This window comes from Chiloscyllium plagiosum, unplaced genomic scaffold (assembly GCF_037043375.1).
Source record: "Chiloscyllium plagiosum isolate Xiang-an unplaced genomic scaffold, Cpla_swu_hap1 HiC_scaffold_26, whole genome shotgun sequence".
Taxonomy (NCBI): Eukaryota; Metazoa; Chordata; class Chondrichthyes; order Orectolobiformes; family Hemiscylliidae; genus Chiloscyllium; species Chiloscyllium plagiosum.
In genome coordinates this window covers 8,682,217-8,702,164 of record NW_028270164.1, presented here as the reverse complement: position 1 = coordinate 8,702,164, position 19,948 = coordinate 8,682,217, and the positions used below count along the sequence as shown (strand labels likewise).

Sequence of the window (19,948 nt, the reverse complement as noted above, 5' to 3'; positions counted from 1 at the left end):
CTCTCTATGCCTCTCCATTTTTCTCTGGCTCACAATATCTCAAGTGGGAAGCCTTAGAGGTATCCCTCAGCTCAGGCTAGAGGTAAAATTACAGTAAGGGCCCAACCTACAGATTGAGAGAAGGACCCTGCTATCTTTCGGAGACTGGTTTAGCTGCCCATTGAGAAAATGGAGTAAAGATTGGAGAGATGCAAAGAGTTTTCCAAAGGACTTGGATTAAAATGACTTTAAAATATTTTCAGCATTAAACACATCAGTTCAGGTACAGACAAGCCTGATCTCATTGAATGATGGAATAGGTTGAAATACCTACTTCCTGGTCTGATTCAAATTAGATTAGATACTCTACAGTGTGGAAACAGGCCCTTCAGATCAACAAGTCCGTACCAACCCTCCGAAGAGCAACCCACCCAGACCCCATTCCCCTTCCTTATATTTACCCCTGACTAATGCACCTAACACGATGGGCAATTTAGCATGGCCAATTCACCGGGCTTGCACGTCTTTGGATTGTGGAGGAAACCCACGCAAACACGGGGAGAATGTGCAAACTCCACACAGACAGTCACCCAAGGCTGGAATTGAACGCGGGTCCCTGGTGTTGTGAGGCAGCAGTGCTAACCACTGAGCCACCATGCCACCCTAGCAGCCATGGTTAGAGAAGAAACTACTAGAATCAAGAAAGAGAAAGCAAGAACTGGCGACACTCAAGAGGTCCCAGAATATACCCGCAGTATTAACAAGGAAGTGTCCCTGACTATTGCAGAAGGCCTACCATGTGTTAATGAACACCATAATCTAGGCTCATGATGCAGCACCGAGGGTCAGCCACAGTACTAAAGGGTCAAAACTTTACTTCAAGGCTCAACCTGCTCTTTTAGGTGGATGGAAAAGCCCCATCCTTTTTAAAAACAGCACAAGCATCATCCTCCAAAACAGATTATGTGGCCAATATCCCATTATTAATTGTGGGAGTTTGCTGTGTGCATTTCCTACATCACAACAGTGGTGATGTTTCAGAAGTACTTCATTAGCTCTGAAGCACTTTGAGATGCCCTGAGGTTAATCAAGACGTTCATCTGTAAATAACAAGTTTTCCTTTGCTAATGTTTCAGGACTCACCAAATACGTGGATCTTGCTACCTCGAAGGAAGGTGCTGGCTGCGTATCTTGGGGTAGGCATGGCAGGAAGAGAGAGCCAGACATCCTTCAGAATGTCGTATTGCTGGAGATTAGCTTGTGGATACATGTCTGATCCCATTCCACCCACTGCATAGACCCGACAGTCTGAAATTAGACAAATCAGGGAACCAAAGCAATTTTCAATCCAAGCATTCATTGTTCAATTTAGACAACATTCCCACACCACTCTCTGGGGGAGATGTCCAATGGTGGTTGGTACAGTCTCCATGCCTCCTCCCCACTCCCCCACTAATGGACGATATTCATACCTGAACTTAGACGGTTGAGCCACAGACTTAATCCAGCCTAACCTATATTTGATGTTCACATTGTACAGAGAAGATAAAAAAGTTTGCCCACTTCTGTGTGTCTTCCATGATCTCGGCATTCTGCTCTACAGCCAGAGCTGCACCTCGGAGTTGTACTCATTGTGGTACTGCAGGAAATGCAGCAACCAATTTGCACACAGCAACGACAATGTGATTCTGGCCAGGTAACCTCTTTTTTTACGTGATGTTGGTTTTTTTTCATGATAAGTATTGGACAGGTCCTCTGACTCTTCAAAATAGTTTCACCTACCCGAAGGTAAGTGGAGCTTTGGTTTAACACTGTATCCAAAAGATGGTGCCTCTCTGACACTGTAGTACTCCCTCAGTTAGCTGGATGGGCAGTTTGCAGCACAGAGTGTGCCAGCTGTGCGGGTTCAATGTTCATACCAGCTGAAGTCAGCATGAAAGGTCCCACCTTTTCAACCTCACCTCTTGGCTGAGACACGGTGACCCTCAGATTAAACTCCCCACCAATCGTTTCTGTCTCTCTCTCTCTCTCTCTCTAATGAGAGTGGATCTCTGGGAAGTGACCTTTGCTCCCTGAGCACTGCACTAGGACCGTGAACACAAATTTTGTGCTGAGATTTCTTGGCGGGGGTGAAGTTTGACCCACTTTGCTTCAGGCCTGAGATTGCTTCCCACTGAAACACAGCTGACAGCTGAAAGTGCAACATATGGGGGACTGAGGAGGCCTATGGAATTAATCTTGGATCTGTTCGTCAAAGAGATGGGTTGGATAGGATGGGCCAAATAGCTTCCTCCTAAGGGATGTCAATACCTCATCAATCAAATTGGTAAGTTTGGTTAATGTCATGGTTATGGTCAAGAGGAACAGGTTGCGGCAATTAATTATTTTTGAGCAGAGTTGGGGGAAAGTTGGGAATATTGGATGCAGATTGTGAGACTGAGCAAGTCAATGCAGAAATACTAGCTCACCAGAGAGAGTGGTGTGGGTGTCACTATATACTATAACAGTTATGTTTTAATATGGAGGTTTTAGATGGCAAGGCTTCCAACTTGTTTGGCTTTTCTTATCATCATTAAAAATCAATACTTCCAGGAGAGAACAAACAATAACTGCTACATAGTGGGAAGTTGTTGGAGGGTAACATTGACCCAACATTTTAGGCTTATTTGTGTTTCAATGGGAACTCATTCTAGCATTCTTCAATTGGAATGTATAATTGTACGACACAGATAGAGGCCCTTGAACCCATACAGCAAATATTGCCTGCCCCATTTCCTACATTACAACAGGGACTACACCTCAACTGACTGTAAAATGCGTTGGGACACCCTATGCCCAGTAAAGGAACTTACAAACGCTGGACCTCATTTCTTCTTACTTCCTCCAAGAACAGGCTGCATTTATTGTCAATGCCACTAGGAGGCGGCATAGCAAGTGGTGTGCTAAGAAAGAGGCCAAAGGGACTAGCATTGGACAAAGGGACAAGTTGGTGAAATGGGGGTTGGGTAGTGATGGTGTGGATGGGGCAAAGACCCTCCTAGTGTTGAGAGGAGTGGGGTGTAGTATGGCCAGAAGCTGGTGGCCATCTTTGACATTTGTGGAGTGTACATTGCCAACAAATTCCCTCATAATTTCCAACATCTCTATTGAAGATCCCCTGACCCCTTCTGCTCTGGAGAACAATTTCAGCTTCACCTGTCTTTCTCGATAACTGAAGTCAGGATCAAAGTTACCTTTCACAGTCACTGACACTCCCATGGCAGCTTCACACAAGGAACTCTTCTCCTCCCACTTGCCTTCGTCCACATTGTACATTTCCACTGTCGACAGGGCATTCTGATGAACTCCTACTCCCCCAATCACCAATATCTGTTTGCCCAGAGCAGCAACAGCTACACCCGCTCTCGCTGTGGGCATGGGAGGGAGGGTGGTCCACTGATTGACCTCTGGGTGGTAAACCTCACAGTTACTGATGGGGTTTCCATCTTCATCGCAGCCTCCAATAACATAAAGCTGGTCCCCACTCTCCACAGGAGTGCAGTACACCCGACTGACAGGTAAGGATGCCAGGGACTGCCAATGGAAAAACTTGGCACTGGGCACAGCCATGGCATTTGACTGTGTGTGCTGGCAGGATCTCACTTCCTCCTTCTGACATACAGCCCTCTGAAATGTCAGACTTTGAAGACCATCTCCATCTCCAGATTTCTTGCATCAACTGGGCACAAGGTCTGTCAATATGAAGACAGGAAAAACAAGATGGTAAAATGAAGGTGGCACTACTGAAATAATTAGAAACAAATAAAGCTGTAAAACAATAACCTCCAATTTTCCTCACCCGCCCTGACTCATTCTGGAACACAAACCTGGGGGGAAAAAGCCACTCAGAACCTTATCCAAGTCCCCGATCTCCAATTGGGAGACAGTGAATGGCAGCTAGCTATTCGATTGTGTGAGGCATCACTGCTAAGTCTATCTTCATGATTGTGCTGAAAGGTTTCTGATCCATGCATACATTAACATAATTTTAATAGTAATATCGTATCAGCTTGGATCTTGAGGGAGCGGCATATAGGGTTGGCTATTTTTCTGAAGAGTTTAAAGAAATAATTGGGTCAGCCAGTCCTTCTGTAACAGTCACCCAATCCAGTAGCAGTAAGAGGGCAAGAATGATCTAAGTGTTCATGGAAGATTATTTTTGCTGGTTTAAGACAGTGGGATAAACATTGAAGGCTATTCGCAATATTCCCTCGAATTCGGTTTTCGGAGTGCTGAGGTCTGTGCACAACATCAACTTCCGAAACTGGAAGTCAATGCATCGGCACACCAGGTGGCCTGTGCAGAATTGCTTCAGGATAATGAAAATTTGATTTGGTTTAGAAAACCCAGCGAATGGAAGTTTTTGGATAATTTGGAGGACATCTAACTGGGGTCAGAAGCAAATATAATTTCTCTCCTAGAAAAGGAGTACAGAATAGTTCAGGGTAAGCACAGTTACCAGGAGAGTTTGGTTAGAAATCTACAAGTTGTTAAAAGCTGAGAAAATTTAAGCTCTCAGTTTTGTGAGTATTGATGTATGAAGATGTTACAATTTACAGGAAATAACTGGAAGGATCAGCTTTGTGGAATTTAAAGACTTGATATGGGGGGGGGGGGGGTAATTCTTCTGGTTTAAATCGCAAGGTGTTGGTGAAACCAACATTTATTGTCAATGCACCAGTAGGTGGCACAGCAAGTGGTGTGTTGAGAAAGAGGCCAAAGGGGTAAGCATTGACATGAGGGCTGTGGCCACCAAGTTGGTGAAGTGGGGGTTAGGAAAGGGGAGGGGAGGGATGATGACCTGTAAGGGTTGATGGGGGTGGGGTGAGGTATGGCCAGAAGCTGGTAGCCATCTTTGATGAACATTTGTTTTGATGTGTGTTTTACAATCTCTCACACTATATTCTATGTCAATTGTCCTTCCTTTGGTTTTCACTTTTTGTGTAATAAGCTCCTGTTCTGTTGTTATAGTGTGTAGTCGTGTGTGATTATGTTTCAGTAAATGACTGTCATGTTGCCTAAAATCAAAATTAAATGATCTATCAAGCCAGATTTATTCTGGGATCCACCTTGCCCATTGTTACCATCATCTGGGATCATAACACAGTGGACAGATAGATACAAACACACAGTTTACAGCCTGGCTGAAAAATAGCCACCTGGAGCAGAAATTAGGAATGAAAAAAAAGAGCTAGTGCTGGAGAAACATGTCAAGGCAGCAGGTATGTGGGAAAACCACCACCTGCAAATTCCTTTCCAAATCGCATCCTGACTTTGAAATTTATTATCGTTCTTTCACTGTCGCTGGGTCAAAATCTTGAAATTCCCTCCTTAAAGGGTCATGGGTGTCCTGACTCCCCAAGGACTACAGCAGTTCAAGAATTCAGTTCAGCACCACCACCTTTTAACGGCAATTTTGAAATGGGCAATAAATACTGGTCCAGCCAGTGACACTCACATCTCAGGAATACATTCTTAAAAAGTAAAGAAACAGAGTTGATATTTCCAGTCTAATAGGACTCTTCTTCATATCTTGGCTTCTGAAAGGGAAGCATATCTGTTTCTCTCTCCACAGAGGCATCTAGACCTGCTGAGTCTCTCCAGCACTTTGTTTTTATTTCAGATTTGCAGTATTTTACTACAGGAGTAGGGATTTGGTCGTATTTTTTAGGCTTTGAGATCAGGCTTTCTCACAGCCAGTTCAGGTAACTGAGTGCAGATGAGGTTACAGTCTGTCACTTCCCTAACTATTAGGGCAGACCTGCATGCTGGACAGACCACAGAGTCATCAGGGTGAGCTGTGCTGTCAAAGCGTGCGCCAACAGCGTTCAATGAGGAAAACATTTACACCCTTTTCCTGTATAGTTGCTCACATCTGGTTTAAATTATTTCCATGAGAAAGGAATGTCTCTCTAAATATTTTCTGTACAAATCCTTTTGCCTGAAGCTAATGCTGGAAAAGGCTAGTTGAACTTGCAGACTATTAATGTCTCATGTTAAAATAGTACCGAACCAAGTGCTGACCACATTCGGAGTACTGTGCACTGTTTTGGTCTCCATATTGCAAAGAGACAGAGTAACAAGAGATCCTGAGGGGACTTAATCCGGTGGCTGAGGAAAGGATGTTCCCCCTTTTGGGAGAATCTAGAACTAGGAGTGATAGGTTAAAAGTAAAGAGGCACCACTTAAGAGAGAGATGAGGAAATACATTTTTCTCTGACAGCATCGAGAATCTTTGTAATTCCCTTCAAGTAGTTGATGCAGAACCATTAAACAAAAAATTTTTAGATTGCCGAGGAGATGAAAGATTATTGGGCATTGGCGGGAATGTAGAGTTGAGGTTAAAATCAGATTAACCATGATTTTAGTGAATGGGAGAGCATGCTCAAAGGGCCGAGTGGCCTGCTCTTGTTCCTTGTTTGTAATGTATGCAGAAGGGGGTGGAAAGGATTCACAAAAGAAGAGACCAATAAAGGGCAACCTGAGAAAGGTCATTAAGATTATAAGAGGATTTGATCAGCAAGACATAAAGAAGATACATCCACTTGCAGGCAATAAAGAGGGGCCAACAATGTACCAGTCACTAACAAATTCAATAGGGAATTCAGGAGAAACATCTTTACCTAGTGAACTGTTAGAATGTTGAACCTGTTACAACAAAGATTATTTGATGAAAATTTCACAGAAGGCATTTAAAAGGAAGACAGAATCATAGACATCTTACAATGTAGAAAGAGGCCCTTTGACTCTGCACTTACACTCCACCCCACCCCACCCCCACTCAGACCCCCCCCTGCCCTATCCCTGTCAATCTACATTTACCACGGTTAATCCACCCAACCTGCACACCTTTGGATGATGGGAGGAAACTGGAGTGCTTGGACGGAAACCACGCAGACACGGGGAGAATGTGCAAACTCCACACAGACAATCACCCGAGGCTGGAATCAAATCCAGGTCCCCGGCACTGTGAGGCAGCAGGGCTAACCACTGAACCAGTGTGCCACTTTTAAAGATACATAGACGGAGAAAGGAATAGAAAGATAATGTGGAATGTAGAGGGGTGGGAGGAAGACTGTTTGGAGCAGTAGCATGGGTCAGCTGGGTTGAATGACCTGTTTCTGTGTTGTAGACTGAATGTAATTGGATGAAAACCAATTCCTGTTTTATAAAAATTCAAGAAAGAGCAAAGGGTTGTATTTAGATAACACCTTTGAAGGCCTCCTGTTGTTCCAAAGAACTTGACAAGTACCTTTGACGCATAGTCACTGTTGTGATGCAGGAAACATGGCAGTCAATGTATTAATAGCAAGCTCGCACATAGAGCAATGTGATAACAAACACAACTCTTAGAGTCATGCAGTCATAGAGATGTACAGCATGGAAACAGACCCTTTGGTCCAACTCATCCATGCCAATCAGATATCCTAAATTAATCTAGTCCCATTTGCCAGTACTTGGCCCATATTCCTCTAAATCCTTTCTATTCATACATCCACCCAGATGCCTTTTAAGTGCTGTCATTGCACCACTTCCTCTGGCAGCTCATTCCATACACGCTCCACCCTCTGTGTGAAAATGTTACCCCTTAGATCCCTTTCAAATCTTTCCCCTTAAACCTATGCCCTCTGGGTTTTGGACTCCCCTCTCCTGGGGAAAAAGACTTGGCTACTCAACCTATCCATACCCCTCATGAATTTATAAACCTCTATAAGATCACCTCTCAGCCTCCAACACTCCAGGGAAAATAGCCCCAGCCTATTCAGCATCTCCCTATAGCTCAAACCCCAGCAACATCCTTGTGAACCTTTTTTGAACCCTTCAAGTTTAACGACAGAATATCTGGATTGCATGAACGAGTTGGACCAAAGGATACTTTGCCGTGCTGTATATGTCGATGACTCTGTCTCTATCACTGTGGGAGGAAACCAGAGCAACCCCGCACTGACACAGGGAGAACATGTAGACTCCACACAGACAGTTACCCAAGGGTGGAATTGAACCTGGGTTCCTGACACTGTGAGGCAACAGTGCTAACCACTGAGCCACTGTGCCACCCCAGATTGATTGGCACCACATACACAAGCATCCATTCCCTCCATCACCGACGCTCAGCAGCAGTAGTGTATGCTATCGAAAAGACGCACTGCAGAAATTCACCAAAGATCCTTTAGACAGCACTTCTAAACCCACAACCACTTCCATCTTGAAAGGCAAGGACAGCAGATACATGGGAACACTACCACCTGCAAGTTCCACTCCAAAGCCACTCACCATGCTGACTTGGAAATATATCACCATTTCTTCACTGTCACTGGGTCAAAATCCAAGAATTCCTTCCCTAACTGCATTGTGAATGTCCCTACACCCATAATGTCTGTCGTGGTTCTGACAGGCAGCCCACTATGATATTCTATAGGGCAATTAGGGATGGCCAATAAAACCCAGGGCAACCAGCAATGCCCACATCAATGAACAAACAATTTTTAAAAATCCTGGGACTGTTTCCCCTATTTCCGTCAGACAGCATAACCTGGAGTGGATCCTATAAATCTGTGAATTGTTTAATGTCACTTGTGGTACTCAGCCGAAAATTATAACCACAGCAAGGAAATCTGCCAAATGCTCAGCATCACACGTTGGACAAGAAGAATGCGCTGGCAAAGTGTAGGAAAATGTTACACACTGCTGTAATGTGACCACAAATTGACCAGAACTGTACCACTGTGAAATTACTGGCTAACCACTTCGACATCACAAATATCTTCATCTTCACTAAATTGTAAAATGATTCACAGTAAACTTAAAAAAAAACACTGCAAAAGCAAAATACTGCAGGAAATCTGAAATAAAAATACAAATGTTGGAAGCACTCAGCACCTTCTGTGGAGAAGAAACCATGCGTCTCAGGGTAATGACCTGTCATTAGAATTAAAAAGCTTGTGCTTTCCAAATCTTCCTTCTCTAAATGCACATGGGAAGAAACTAAAATCCTCTCCTTTTATGCAAGGAAAAACATTTTAGCAAGCTGGGTATTGGAAAGTTCCCCAGACTTTTGAATTGGCAATAGGATAGTTATGGAACATATTCGGTTTGTAGAGGAATAAGACGGTGTTATTTTCTGGATCTGTAGATTGTGAAGGAGCAAAAATGGCCTTTAACACAGAGATATGCACTTCTTGTCAGATGTGGGAGTTTAAAGAGAGTTTAAGGTTACTGCGGATTATATCTGCCATAAATGCTGTTGGCTGCGAATCTTATCAGATTGAATGGATCGGTTGGAGAGACAGATAGAAGCAGTGAAGAATTTGCAACAGCAACAATATGTGATGGATGGCAGTTATAGGAAGGGGGGAAAGGCTCAGATACAGTCACGTAGATGGGTTAACTCCAGGAAAGGTAAAAGAGGTAGGCAGTTAGTGCAGGAGTCTTTTGTGGATATACCCATTTCAACCAGGTATGTTGTTTTGGAAAATGTAGGGGGTGATGGATTCTCAGGGGTACGTAGCACGAACAGCCAAGTTTCTGGTATTGAGACTGGCTCTAATGCAACGAGGGGTACGTCAGCTTCCAAGAGATCAATTGTGTTAGGGGATTCTGTAGTCCGAGGTACAGACAGACGTTTCTGTGGCCAGCAGAGAAAAAACAAAATGGTGTGTTGTTTCCCTGGTGCCAGGATCAAGGATGTCTCAGAGAGGGTGCAGAATGTTCTCACGGGGGAGAGGGGCCAGCAAGAGGTCATTGTCCACATTGGAACCAACGACCTTGGAAGGGAAAAGGTTGAGATTCTGAAGGGAAATTACAGAGAGTTAGGCAGGAATTTAAAAAGGAAGTCCTCGAGAGTATTAATATCTGGATTACTCCCAGTGCTACAAGCTAGTGAGGGCAGGAATAGGAGGATAGAGCAGATGAATGCATGGCTGAGGAGCTGGCGTATGGGAGAAGGATTCACATTTTTGGATTATTGGAATCTCTTTTGGGGTAGAAGTGACCTGTACAAGAAGGACGGATTGCACCTAAATTGGAAGGGGACTAATATACTGGCAGGGAAATTTGCTAGAGCTGCTTGGGAGGATTTAAACTAGTAAGGTGGGGGGGCGGGGGGAGGGGGTGGGACCCAGGGAGATAGAGAGGAAAGAGATCGATCTGAGACTGGTACAGTTGAGAACAGAAGTGAGTCAAACAGTCAAGGCAGGCAGGGACAAGGTAGGACTAATAAATTAAACTGCATTTATTTCAATGCAAGGGGCCTAACAGGGAAGGCAGATGAACTCAGGGCATGGTTAGGAACATGGGACTGGGATATCATAGCAATTACAGAATCATGGCTCAAATTTCCCTGCAGCTCAATGTTCCAGGATACAAATGTTATAGGAGGGATAGAAAGGGAGGCAAGAGAGGAGGGGGAGTTGCATTTTTGATCAGGGATAGCATTACAGCTGTGCTGAGGGAGGATATTCCTGGAAATACATCCAGGGAGGTTATTTGGGTGGAACGCAGAAATAAGAAAGGGATGATCACCTTATTGGGATGGTATTATAGACCTCTTAATAGTCAGAGGGAAACTGAGAAACAAACTTGTAAGGAGATCTCAGCTATCTGTAAGAATAATAGGGTGGTTATGGTAGGGGATTTTAACTTTCCAAACATAGACTGGAACTACATTATGTTAAGGGTTTAGATGGAGAGGAATTTGTTAAGTGTGTACAAGACAATTTTCTGATTCAGTATGTGGATGTACCTATGAGAGAAGGTGCAAAACTTGACCTACTCTTGGGAAATAAGGCAGGGCAGGTGAATGAGGTGTCAGTTGGGGAGCACTTTGGGGCCAGCGACCATAATTCTATTCGATTTAAAATAATGATGGAAAAGGATAGACCAGACCTAAAAGTTAAAGTTCTAAATTGGAGAAAGGCCAATTTTGATGGTATTAGGCAAGATCTTTCGAAAGCTGATTGGGGGCAGATGTTCGCAGGTAAAGGAACGACTGGAAAATGGAAAGCCTTCAGAAATGAGATAACAAGAATCCAGAGAAAGTGTATTCCTGTCAGGGTGAAAGGGAAGGCTGGTAGGTATAGGGAATGCTGGATGACTAAAGAAATTGAGGGTTTGGTTAAGAAAAAGAAGGAAGCATATGTCAGGTATAGACAGGATAGATTGAGTGAATTCTTAGAAGAGTATAAAGGAAGTAGGAGTAAACTTAAGAGGGAAATCAGAAGGGCAAAAAGAGGACATGAGATAGCTTTGGCAAATAGAATTAAGAAGAATCCAAAGAGATTTTACAAATACATTCAGGACAAAAGGGTAAGTAGGGAGAGAATAGGGCCCCTCAAAGGTTAGCAAGGTGGCCTTTGTGTGGAGCTGCAGAAAATTGGGAGATACTAAACAAGTATTTTGTATCAGTATTTACTGTGGAAAGGGATATGAAAGATATAGACTGGAGGGAAATAGATGGTGACATCTTGCAAAATGTCCATATTACAGAGGAGGAAGTGTTGGATGTCTTGAAACAGGTAAAGGTGGATAAATCCCCAGGACCTGATCAGATGTACCCTAGAACTCTGTGGGAAGCTAGAGAAGTGATTGCTGGTCTCTTACTGAGATATTTGTATCATCAATAGTCACAGGTGAGGTGCCGGAAGACTGGAGATTGGTTAACGTGGTGCCACTGTTTAAGAAGGGCGGTAAAGACAAGCCAGGGAACTATAGACCAGTGAGCACTGACCTCAGTGGTGGGCAAGTCGTTGGAGGGAATCCTGAGGGACAGGATGTACATGTATTTAGAAAGGCAAGGACTGATTAGGGATAGTCAACATGGCTTTGTGCAAGGGAAATCATATCTCATAAACTTGATTGAATTTTTTGAGGAAGTAACAAAGAGCATTGATGAGGACCGAGCAGTAGATGTGATCTATATGGACTTCAGTAAGGCGTTCGACAAGGTTCCCCATGGGAAACTGATTAGCAAGGTTAGATCTCATGGAATACAGGGAGAACAAGATATTTGGATACAGAACTGGCTCAAAGGTAGAAGACAGAGGGTGGTGGTGGAGTGTTGTTTTTCAGACTGGAGGCCTGTGACCAGTGGAGTGCCACAAGGATTGGTGCTGGGTCCTCTACTTTTTGTCATTTACATAACCATTTGGATGCGAGCATAAGAAGTACAATTAGTAAGTTTGCAAATAACACCAAAATTGGAGGTGTAGTGGACAGCGAAGAGGGTTACCTCAGATTACAACAGAATCTGGACCAGATGGGCCAATGGGCTGAGAAGTGGCAGATGGAGTTTAATTCAGATAAATGTGAGGTGCTGCGTTTTGGGAAAGCAAATCTTAGCAGGACTTATGCACTTAATGGTGAGGTCCTAGGGAGTGTTGCTGAACAAAGAGACCTTGGAGTGCAGGTTCGTAGCTCCTTGAAAGTGGAGTCGCAGGTAGATAGGATAGTGAAGAAGGCGTTTGGTATGCTTTCCTTTATTGGTCAGAGTATCGAGTACAGGAGTTGGGAGGTCATGTTGCGGCTGTACAGCACATTGGTTAGGCCACTGTTGGAATATTGCGTGCAATTCTTGTCTCCCTCCGATCGGAAAGATGTTGTGAAACTTGAAAAGTTTCAGAAAAGATTTACAGGGATGTTGCCAGGGTTGGAGTATTTGAGCTATCGGGAGAGGTTGAACAGGCTGGGGCTGTTTCCCTCGAACGTTGGAGTCTGAGGGGTGACCTTATAGAGGTTTATAAAATCAGGAGGGGCATAAATGGGGTAAATAGATAAAGTCTTTCCCCTGGGGACGGGGAGTCCAGAACTAGAGGGCATAGGTTTAGGGTGAGAGGGGAAAGATATAAAAGGGACCTAAGGGGCAACGTTTTCACACCGAGGGTGGTATGTGTATGGAATGAGCTGCCAGAGGATGTGGTGGAGGCTGGTACAATTGCAACATTTAAGAGTCATTTGGATGGGTATATGAACAGGAAGGGTTTGGAGGGATATGGGCCAGGTGCTGGCAGGTGGGACTAGATTGGGTTGGGATATCTGCTTGGCATGGACGGGTTGGACCGAAGGGTCTGTTTCCATGCTGTACATCTCTATGACTCTATATTCCCCTGGACTTCCTTACGAATATTGTGCACCAAAAAATGGAATTGTTTTTTAGAATGTGGCGGCCCTTCTTGAGCTACACCGATGCAGATGTATCAGCCATACTGTCTGGGGCCTTTGTTTAGCCGTGAGGATGATGTTTGTCGGTTTGGGGCCCTTGGGAGGAGGAATCCCGTATAAATGCAGGTCTTCTTATGACTTGATATAATTTTATTTTGAATGCTTATTTATTTATTTACATTTTTCTTTTTTGTTGGTGTTAGTCATGTACTATACTGTAGTTTTTAAAAATATATATAGTCTTCTTTCTTTTATCTTACTTTGTGTTTTAGTAGTCTGTAGAGTAGTTTATTAGTTAGTTTTCTTAATTTATATCCATGCTGTTATTATGTTGTAAAGTGGTTACACTATTTTGTATTAGTTTTGTAACTTTGTAAAAAAAAACCCAAAAACCTTTTTTTTTTCATTAAATATATATATATATAAAGCTTGTGCTGAAACAGCCTGGAATGAGAGAGTGAATCTGCATTTTCAGTTGCTGGCATCTCATCCTTGGGAAGCGTGCAGTGTGCTTTCAGACAATTCATTAATTTTGGAGGGAACTTGCTTTTTTCTTTCCAGCATAAGGGTGTCGGTGGCTGGGTCAGCATTTCTTGGGCATCCCTAATTGCCCCGATGAAGCATGTGGTCTCTGAGTTTGTCCGCAGGGAGGTCATTGGCTGCTGTTGATCCTAAAGAGGCTGCCAAACCTGTTGGAGACACTTGGTTTGTCTTTAATGTTTTAAGGGATTTGGATGTCTCTGACCAGGGCAGCATTCAATCCCTATCCCTATTTTCCTTGTGTGGTGTGTTAGTCTATTTCAGGCACTTTGCTCAGGACCTGGAGTCACATTTAGGTCAGACTGGGTAAGGATGGCAGACTTCCTTCTCTCAAAGTGGACCAGATTGCTTTTTACAGCAATTAATCATAGTTGTCACAGCTACCATTAGTTGGACGAGCTTAATTTTCCACCGGGAAAGTGGTGGCATGGTGGCAAATTCACTGGGGCAGTAATCCAGAACCTCAGGCTCACATTCTGGGGAGATGGGTTTATATCCCACTGTGTCAGACAGTGAACTTCAGAAAATAAAAGCTGGATTTTAATTTAAAATCATGGGGACCATGAAACGTGACACCCATATCCCAAGAATGAACCAAACAATCTTTCCTATAGCCTAGCATTATGCTGTCTCCTAGAAGCACTGGTCTGGTCTCCTGGTCCACAACTGCTTCCAGATGCTGAGAGAGGAATTGGAAGATACCAGTTAACCTGTACCAATGTAGTTTTAGCATGGTGGCTTAGTGGTTACAATGCTAGGGATGTGGGTTCAATCCCACCTTCCACCCCAACCTCCTTCCCCAACCCCTCCCCGGGTAACTGTATGGAGTTCGCACATTCCCCCTGTCTTTGGTTAGGTCTCCTCACACAGAAAAAAGATATGCTGGCTGGGTGGGTTGGCCATGGGAAATGCAGGGCTACATGGATAGGTGGGATGCTCTTCCAGGGGTTGGTGTGGACTCAACGAGCTGAATTCTGGATCAGTGGTGCTGGAAGAGCACAGCAATTCAGGCAGCATCCGAAGACAGGCAAAATCGACGTTTCGGGCAAAAGCCCTTCATCAGGAATAAAGGCAGAGAGCCTGAAGCATGGAGAGATAAGCTAGAGGAGGGTGGGGGTGGGGAGACAGTGGCATAGAGTACAATAGGTCAGTGGGGAAGGAGATGAAGGTGATAGGTCAGGGAGGAGAGGGTGGAGTGGATAGGTGGAAAAGGAGCTGGGCAGGTCGGACAAGTCCGGACAGGTCAGGGGATCGAGTTGCTGGAGGTTAGAAGCTAGGATGAGGTGGGGGAAGGGGAAATGAGGAAACTGTTGAAATCCACATTGATGCCCTGGGGTTGAAGTGTTCCGAGGCGGAAGATGAGGCGTTCTTCCTCCAGGCGTCTGGTGGTGAGGGAGCGGCGGTGGAGGAGGCCCAGCACCTCCATATCCTCGGCAGAGTGGGAGGGGGAGTTGAAATGTTGAGCCACTGGGCGATTTGGTTGATTGGTGCGGGTGTCTCGGAGATGTTCCCTAAAGCGCTCTGCTAGGAGGCGCCCAGTCTCCCCAATGTAGAGGAGACCGCATCGGGAGCAACGGATACAATAGATGATATTAGTGGATGTGCAGGTAAAACTTTGATGGATGTGGAAAGCTCCTTTGGGGCCTTGGATAGAGGTGAGGGAGGAGGTGTGGGCGCAGGTTTTACAGTTCCTGCGGTGGCAGGGGAAAGTGCCAGGATGGGAGGGTGGGTCGTAGGGGGGAGTGGACCTGACCAGGTAGTCACGGAGGGAACGGTCTTTGCGGAAGGCGGAGAGGGGTGGGGAGGGAAATATATCCCTGGTGGTGGGGTCTGTTTGGAGGTGGCGGAAATGTCGGCGGATGATTTGGTTTATGCAAAGGTTAGTAGGGTGGAAGGTGAGCACCAGGGGCGTTCTGTCCTTGTTGCGGTTGGAGGGGTGGGGTCTGAGGGCGGAGGTGCGGGATGTGGACGAGATGCGTTGGAGGGCATCTTTAACCACGTGGGAAGGGAAATTGCGGTCTCTAAAGAAGGAGGCCATCTGGTGTGTTCTATGGTGGAACCGCTCCTCCTGGGAGCAGATACGGCGGAGGCGGAGGAATTGGGAATACGGGATGGCATTTTTGCAAGAGGTAGGGTGGAAAGAGGTGTAATCCAGGTAGCTGTGGGAGTCGGTGGGTTTGTAGAAGATGTCAGTGTCAAGTCGGTCGTCACTGATGGAGATGGAGAGGTCCAGGAAGGGGTGGGAGGTGTCAGAGATGGTCCAGGTAAATTTAAGGTCAGGGTGGAATGTGTTGGTGAAGTTGATGAATTGCTCAACCTCCTCGCGGGAGCACGAGGTGGCGCCAATGCAGTCATCAATGTAGCGGAGGAAGAGGTGGGGAGTGGTGCCGGTGTAATTACGAAAGATCAACTGCTCTACGTAGCCAACAAAGAGACAGGCATAGCTGGGGCCCATATGTGTGCCCATGGCTACCCCTTTGGTCTGGAGGAAGTGGGAGGATTCAAAGGAGAAATTGTTAAGGGTGAGGACCAGTTCGGCCAAACGAATGAGAGTGTCGGTGGAGGGGTACTGTTGGGAACGTCTGGAGAGGAAAAAACGGAGGGCTTGGAGGCCCTGGTCATGGCGGATGGAGGTGTAGAGGGATTGGATATCCATGGTGAAGATGAGGCGTTGGGGGCCGGGGAAACGGAAGTCTTGGAGGAGGTGGAGGGCGTGGGTGGTGTCTCGAACGTATGTGGGGAGTTCCTGGACTAGGGGGGATAGGACAGTGTCGAGGTAGGTAGAGATGAGTTCAGTGGGGCAGGAGCATGCTGAGACAATGGGTCGGCCAGGGTGGTCAGGCTTGTGGATCTTGGGAAGGAGGTAGAACCGGGCAGTGCGGGGTTCCCGGACTATGAGGTTGGAAGCTGTGGGTGGGAGATCTCCTGAGGTGATGAGGTTCTGTATGGTCTGGGAGATGATGGTTTGGTGATGGGGGGTGGGGTCATGGTCAAAGGGGCGGTAGGAAGAGGTGTCCTCGAGTTGGCGTTTGGCTTCAGCAGTGTAGAGGTCAGTGCGCCAGACTACCACTGCACCCCCTTTGTCCGCTGGCTTGATGGTGAGGTCAGGATTGGAGCAGAGGGATTGGAGGGCTGCGCGTTGTGAGGGTGAGAGGTTGGAGTGGGGGAGGGGGGTCGACAGGTTGAGGCAGTTAATGTCCCGGCGGCAGTTGGAAATGAAGAGGTCGAGGGCAGGTAATAGGCCAGCGCGGGGTGTCCAGGTGGATGCAGTGTGTTGGAGGTGGGCGAAGGGGTCCTCGGAAGGTGGGCGGGAGTCCTGATTATGAAAGTAAGCTCGGAGGCAGAGGCGACAGAAGAATTGTTCGATGTCACGGCGTGTATTAAATTCATTGATGCGTGGACGGAGGGGGACGAAGGTGAGTCCTTTGCTGAGGACTGATCGTTCGTCCTCAGTGAGGGGGAGGTCTGGGGGGATGGTGAAAACTCGGCAGGGCTGGGAGCTGGGAGCTGGTGTGGGTGTAGAGCTGGGAGTGGGGTCGGAGCCAGTACCTGGAGTGGGTGTGATGGTGGGGGGAATGGGGGTAGAGTCATGAGCAGGGGTAGTGTTCCCCTCGGGGTTCTGGGGGGTGGGGATAGTGACAGTGGGGTCTGTGGGGGGCGTGTCAGCAGAATGCAGGTGAGTGGCGCTGGTGGGGTCGGAAGTGGTGGCAGACACGGCAGTAGGGGTGGCGGAAGTCACTGAGCGTGTGGCATCGGCGATGATGTGAGGGCCGGAAGTGGCTGTGGGAGTGGCCATGATGGGGGCAGAAGTGACATCATCAATCAGCGTGGGGGTGGTAGCTGCATCAGCCGCATGGCTAATGGTGTTTCCGAGGCCAGGGGAATCTTCTGGAATGTTCGAGGAGCGCTGGTTATGGAGCTGGGTAGATAAAAGTTTGTTGTACTTTCAGTTTTTGATGTTTGAGATGGAATTGAAATACTGTTTGTTGAGAGTATGAATTCTCCTGAGGATGTAGTACAGAGTGGGTCCTTTGCAATTCTGAGAGAGTATGGCCCTCAGCTGAGGCAGGGCAGACTGTAGAGAGGTTAGGTACCGGCGCATTGCTGCAAGCGTGGAGCGGAGGATCTTGATGGAGAACCTTTGCTGGTGTTTTTGAATCTGTAATCTGTACTGTTTGTCCTGTTCGGGTCCGAACTCTGCTGGTTTAAAGGTGGTCCGGAGTCCGTGTGGGGTAAGTTGGTTACGGAGACAGGCACTGAGGAAGCAAATGTGGCTGTGATAGCGAGTTTCTTTCAGGACATGGTTGAAGAGCTTCAGGGCTGAGGAAATGACCTGGGAGTTGCAGTGAGAGAGAGACTCCCTGAGATTCTTGTAGAGAGAGGAGGAAAACTTCTTCAAGGCAGGCATCCTTGCAAGAGGATTCGCAGTAGGGTTAAAATCAACGAGGTAAAAACAATGACTGCAGATGATGGAAACCAGATTCTGGATCAGTGGTGCTGGAAGAGCACAGCAATTCAGGCAGCATCCGAAGACAGGCAAAATCGACGTTTCGGGCAAAAGCCCTTCATCAGGAATAAAGGCAGAGAGCCTGAAGCGTGGAGAGATAAGCTAGAGGAGGGTGGGGGTGGGGAGACAGTGGCATAGAGTACAATAGATCAGTGGGGGAGGAGATGAAGGTGATAGGTCAGGGAGGAGAGGGTGGAGTGGATAGGTGGAAAAGGAGCTGGGCAGGTCGGACAAGTCCGGACAGGTCAGGGGATCGAGTTGCTGGAGGTTAGAAGCTAGGATGAGGTGGGGGAAGGGGAAATGAGGAAACTGTTGAAATCCACATTGATGCCCTGGGGTTGAAGTGTTCCGAGGCGGAAGATGAGGCGTTCTTCCTCCAGGCGTCTGGTGGTGAGGGAGCGGCGGTGGAGGAGGCCCAGCACCTCCATATCCTCGGCAGAGTGGGAGGAGGAGTTGAAATGTTGAGCCACTGGGCGATTTGGTTGATTGGTGCGGGTGTCTCGGAGATGTTCCCTAAAGCGCTCTGCTAGGAGGCGCCCAGTCTCCCCAATGTTTTACCTCTGTTTTTACCTCAACGAGCTGAATGGCCTCCTCTCACATTGCAGGGATTCAATCCAATATCTGCTGCTTCTCGATACAGCACATCCTGCTGCAGCCACATCCTTGAAACATGTGTCTGAGATATGGAGAGGTTGGGTGGAGCCTGGGAACCAGCAATGCTGGTTGGCAGAGCTTTTCTTTTTCTTCAAACATGCTTTTTTTCTCCCAACTCCACAGAGCTTGATCAACTTGCCCTGATCTGCAACTAATGAGGAAACATCCTTTGCTCCTTCCCTCTGTCTTAAATGGGTGACTCCTTAGTCTTAAACAGTGACCCTAGTTCTCGATTCAGCAGGAGGAGTAAAATCCTTTCCACAACCACCCAGCAAAGACCTCCCAGGATCTTCTATGTTTCAATCAATTCACATCTTATTCTTCGAAACTCCAGCAGATCCAAGCCTGGTTTATCCAAACTTTCTTCATAAGTCAACCCACCCATTCCAGTTATTGGTCTCGTAAACCTCTGAACTACATCCAATGCATTTAGTCTCCCTTAAATAAGGTGATCAATAACGTACATAATACTCATCAGTGCCCTGTATAACTGAAGCATAGCCTCCCTACTCCTCTATTCAATTACCCTCATAATGAACACTTACATTCTATTAGTTTTCCTGATTACTTGCTGTACCTGCATACTAACCTTCTGTGATTCACCCAGATTCCTCTCCACGTCAGAGCTCTACAATGTCTCACTATTTAAATAACAGATTTAAATTCTGAAATCTTCTAGCCAAAGTGGACAATTTCGCATTTCCCCAAATGTTAAGGTGTCCCAGACTGTCACTTTCTTGAGAGAAGCTCTGTCTACTTTATATGCCTGGGGAGTCTATTCCATAGATTGACCACTCGCTCACTGAAATATTTGTCTCCGCAGAATTTAATGCCCGTTCCTCACCCCAATAAAACATGCCATTGTTTCTAAATACCATCAACTAATTGTGGGAACCTAGGGTTGTATAGTCCACCATAAACATCTAACCAGAGGACAATATTCATAAGAGATGACCAGATATACACCCACTAATCTCATTCCCTCAGCATGCTGCTGAATAGTTCAGATTTCCAAAGCACCTAGTCTAGGTGTGAGCCAAAGTTGTCCCATATTCTTGCTGTTGTTTTCTCTTA

General features: G+C 46.2%; 1 protein-coding gene across 2 annotated transcripts in view; it reads right to left on the bottom strand.

Annotated features, from left to right (window-relative positions):
- LOC122563050 (kelch domain-containing protein 8A) overlaps positions 1-19,948 on the bottom strand; it is a 39,990-nt gene that overhangs the window by 8,382 nt on the left and 11,660 nt on the right. For both annotated transcript variants that reach the window (XM_043716386.2, XM_043716387.2), the window contains exons 2-3: positions 3,213-3,710; positions 1,123-1,287 (exon numbers count right to left, since the gene is read on the bottom strand). In XM_043716386.2, coding sequence (XP_043572321.2) covers positions 1,123-1,287; positions 3,213-3,588 — 541 coding nt within the window. In that variant the 5' untranslated portion in view covers positions 3,589-3,710. The remainder of the gene's footprint in view (positions 1-1,122; positions 1,288-3,212; positions 3,711-19,948) is intronic.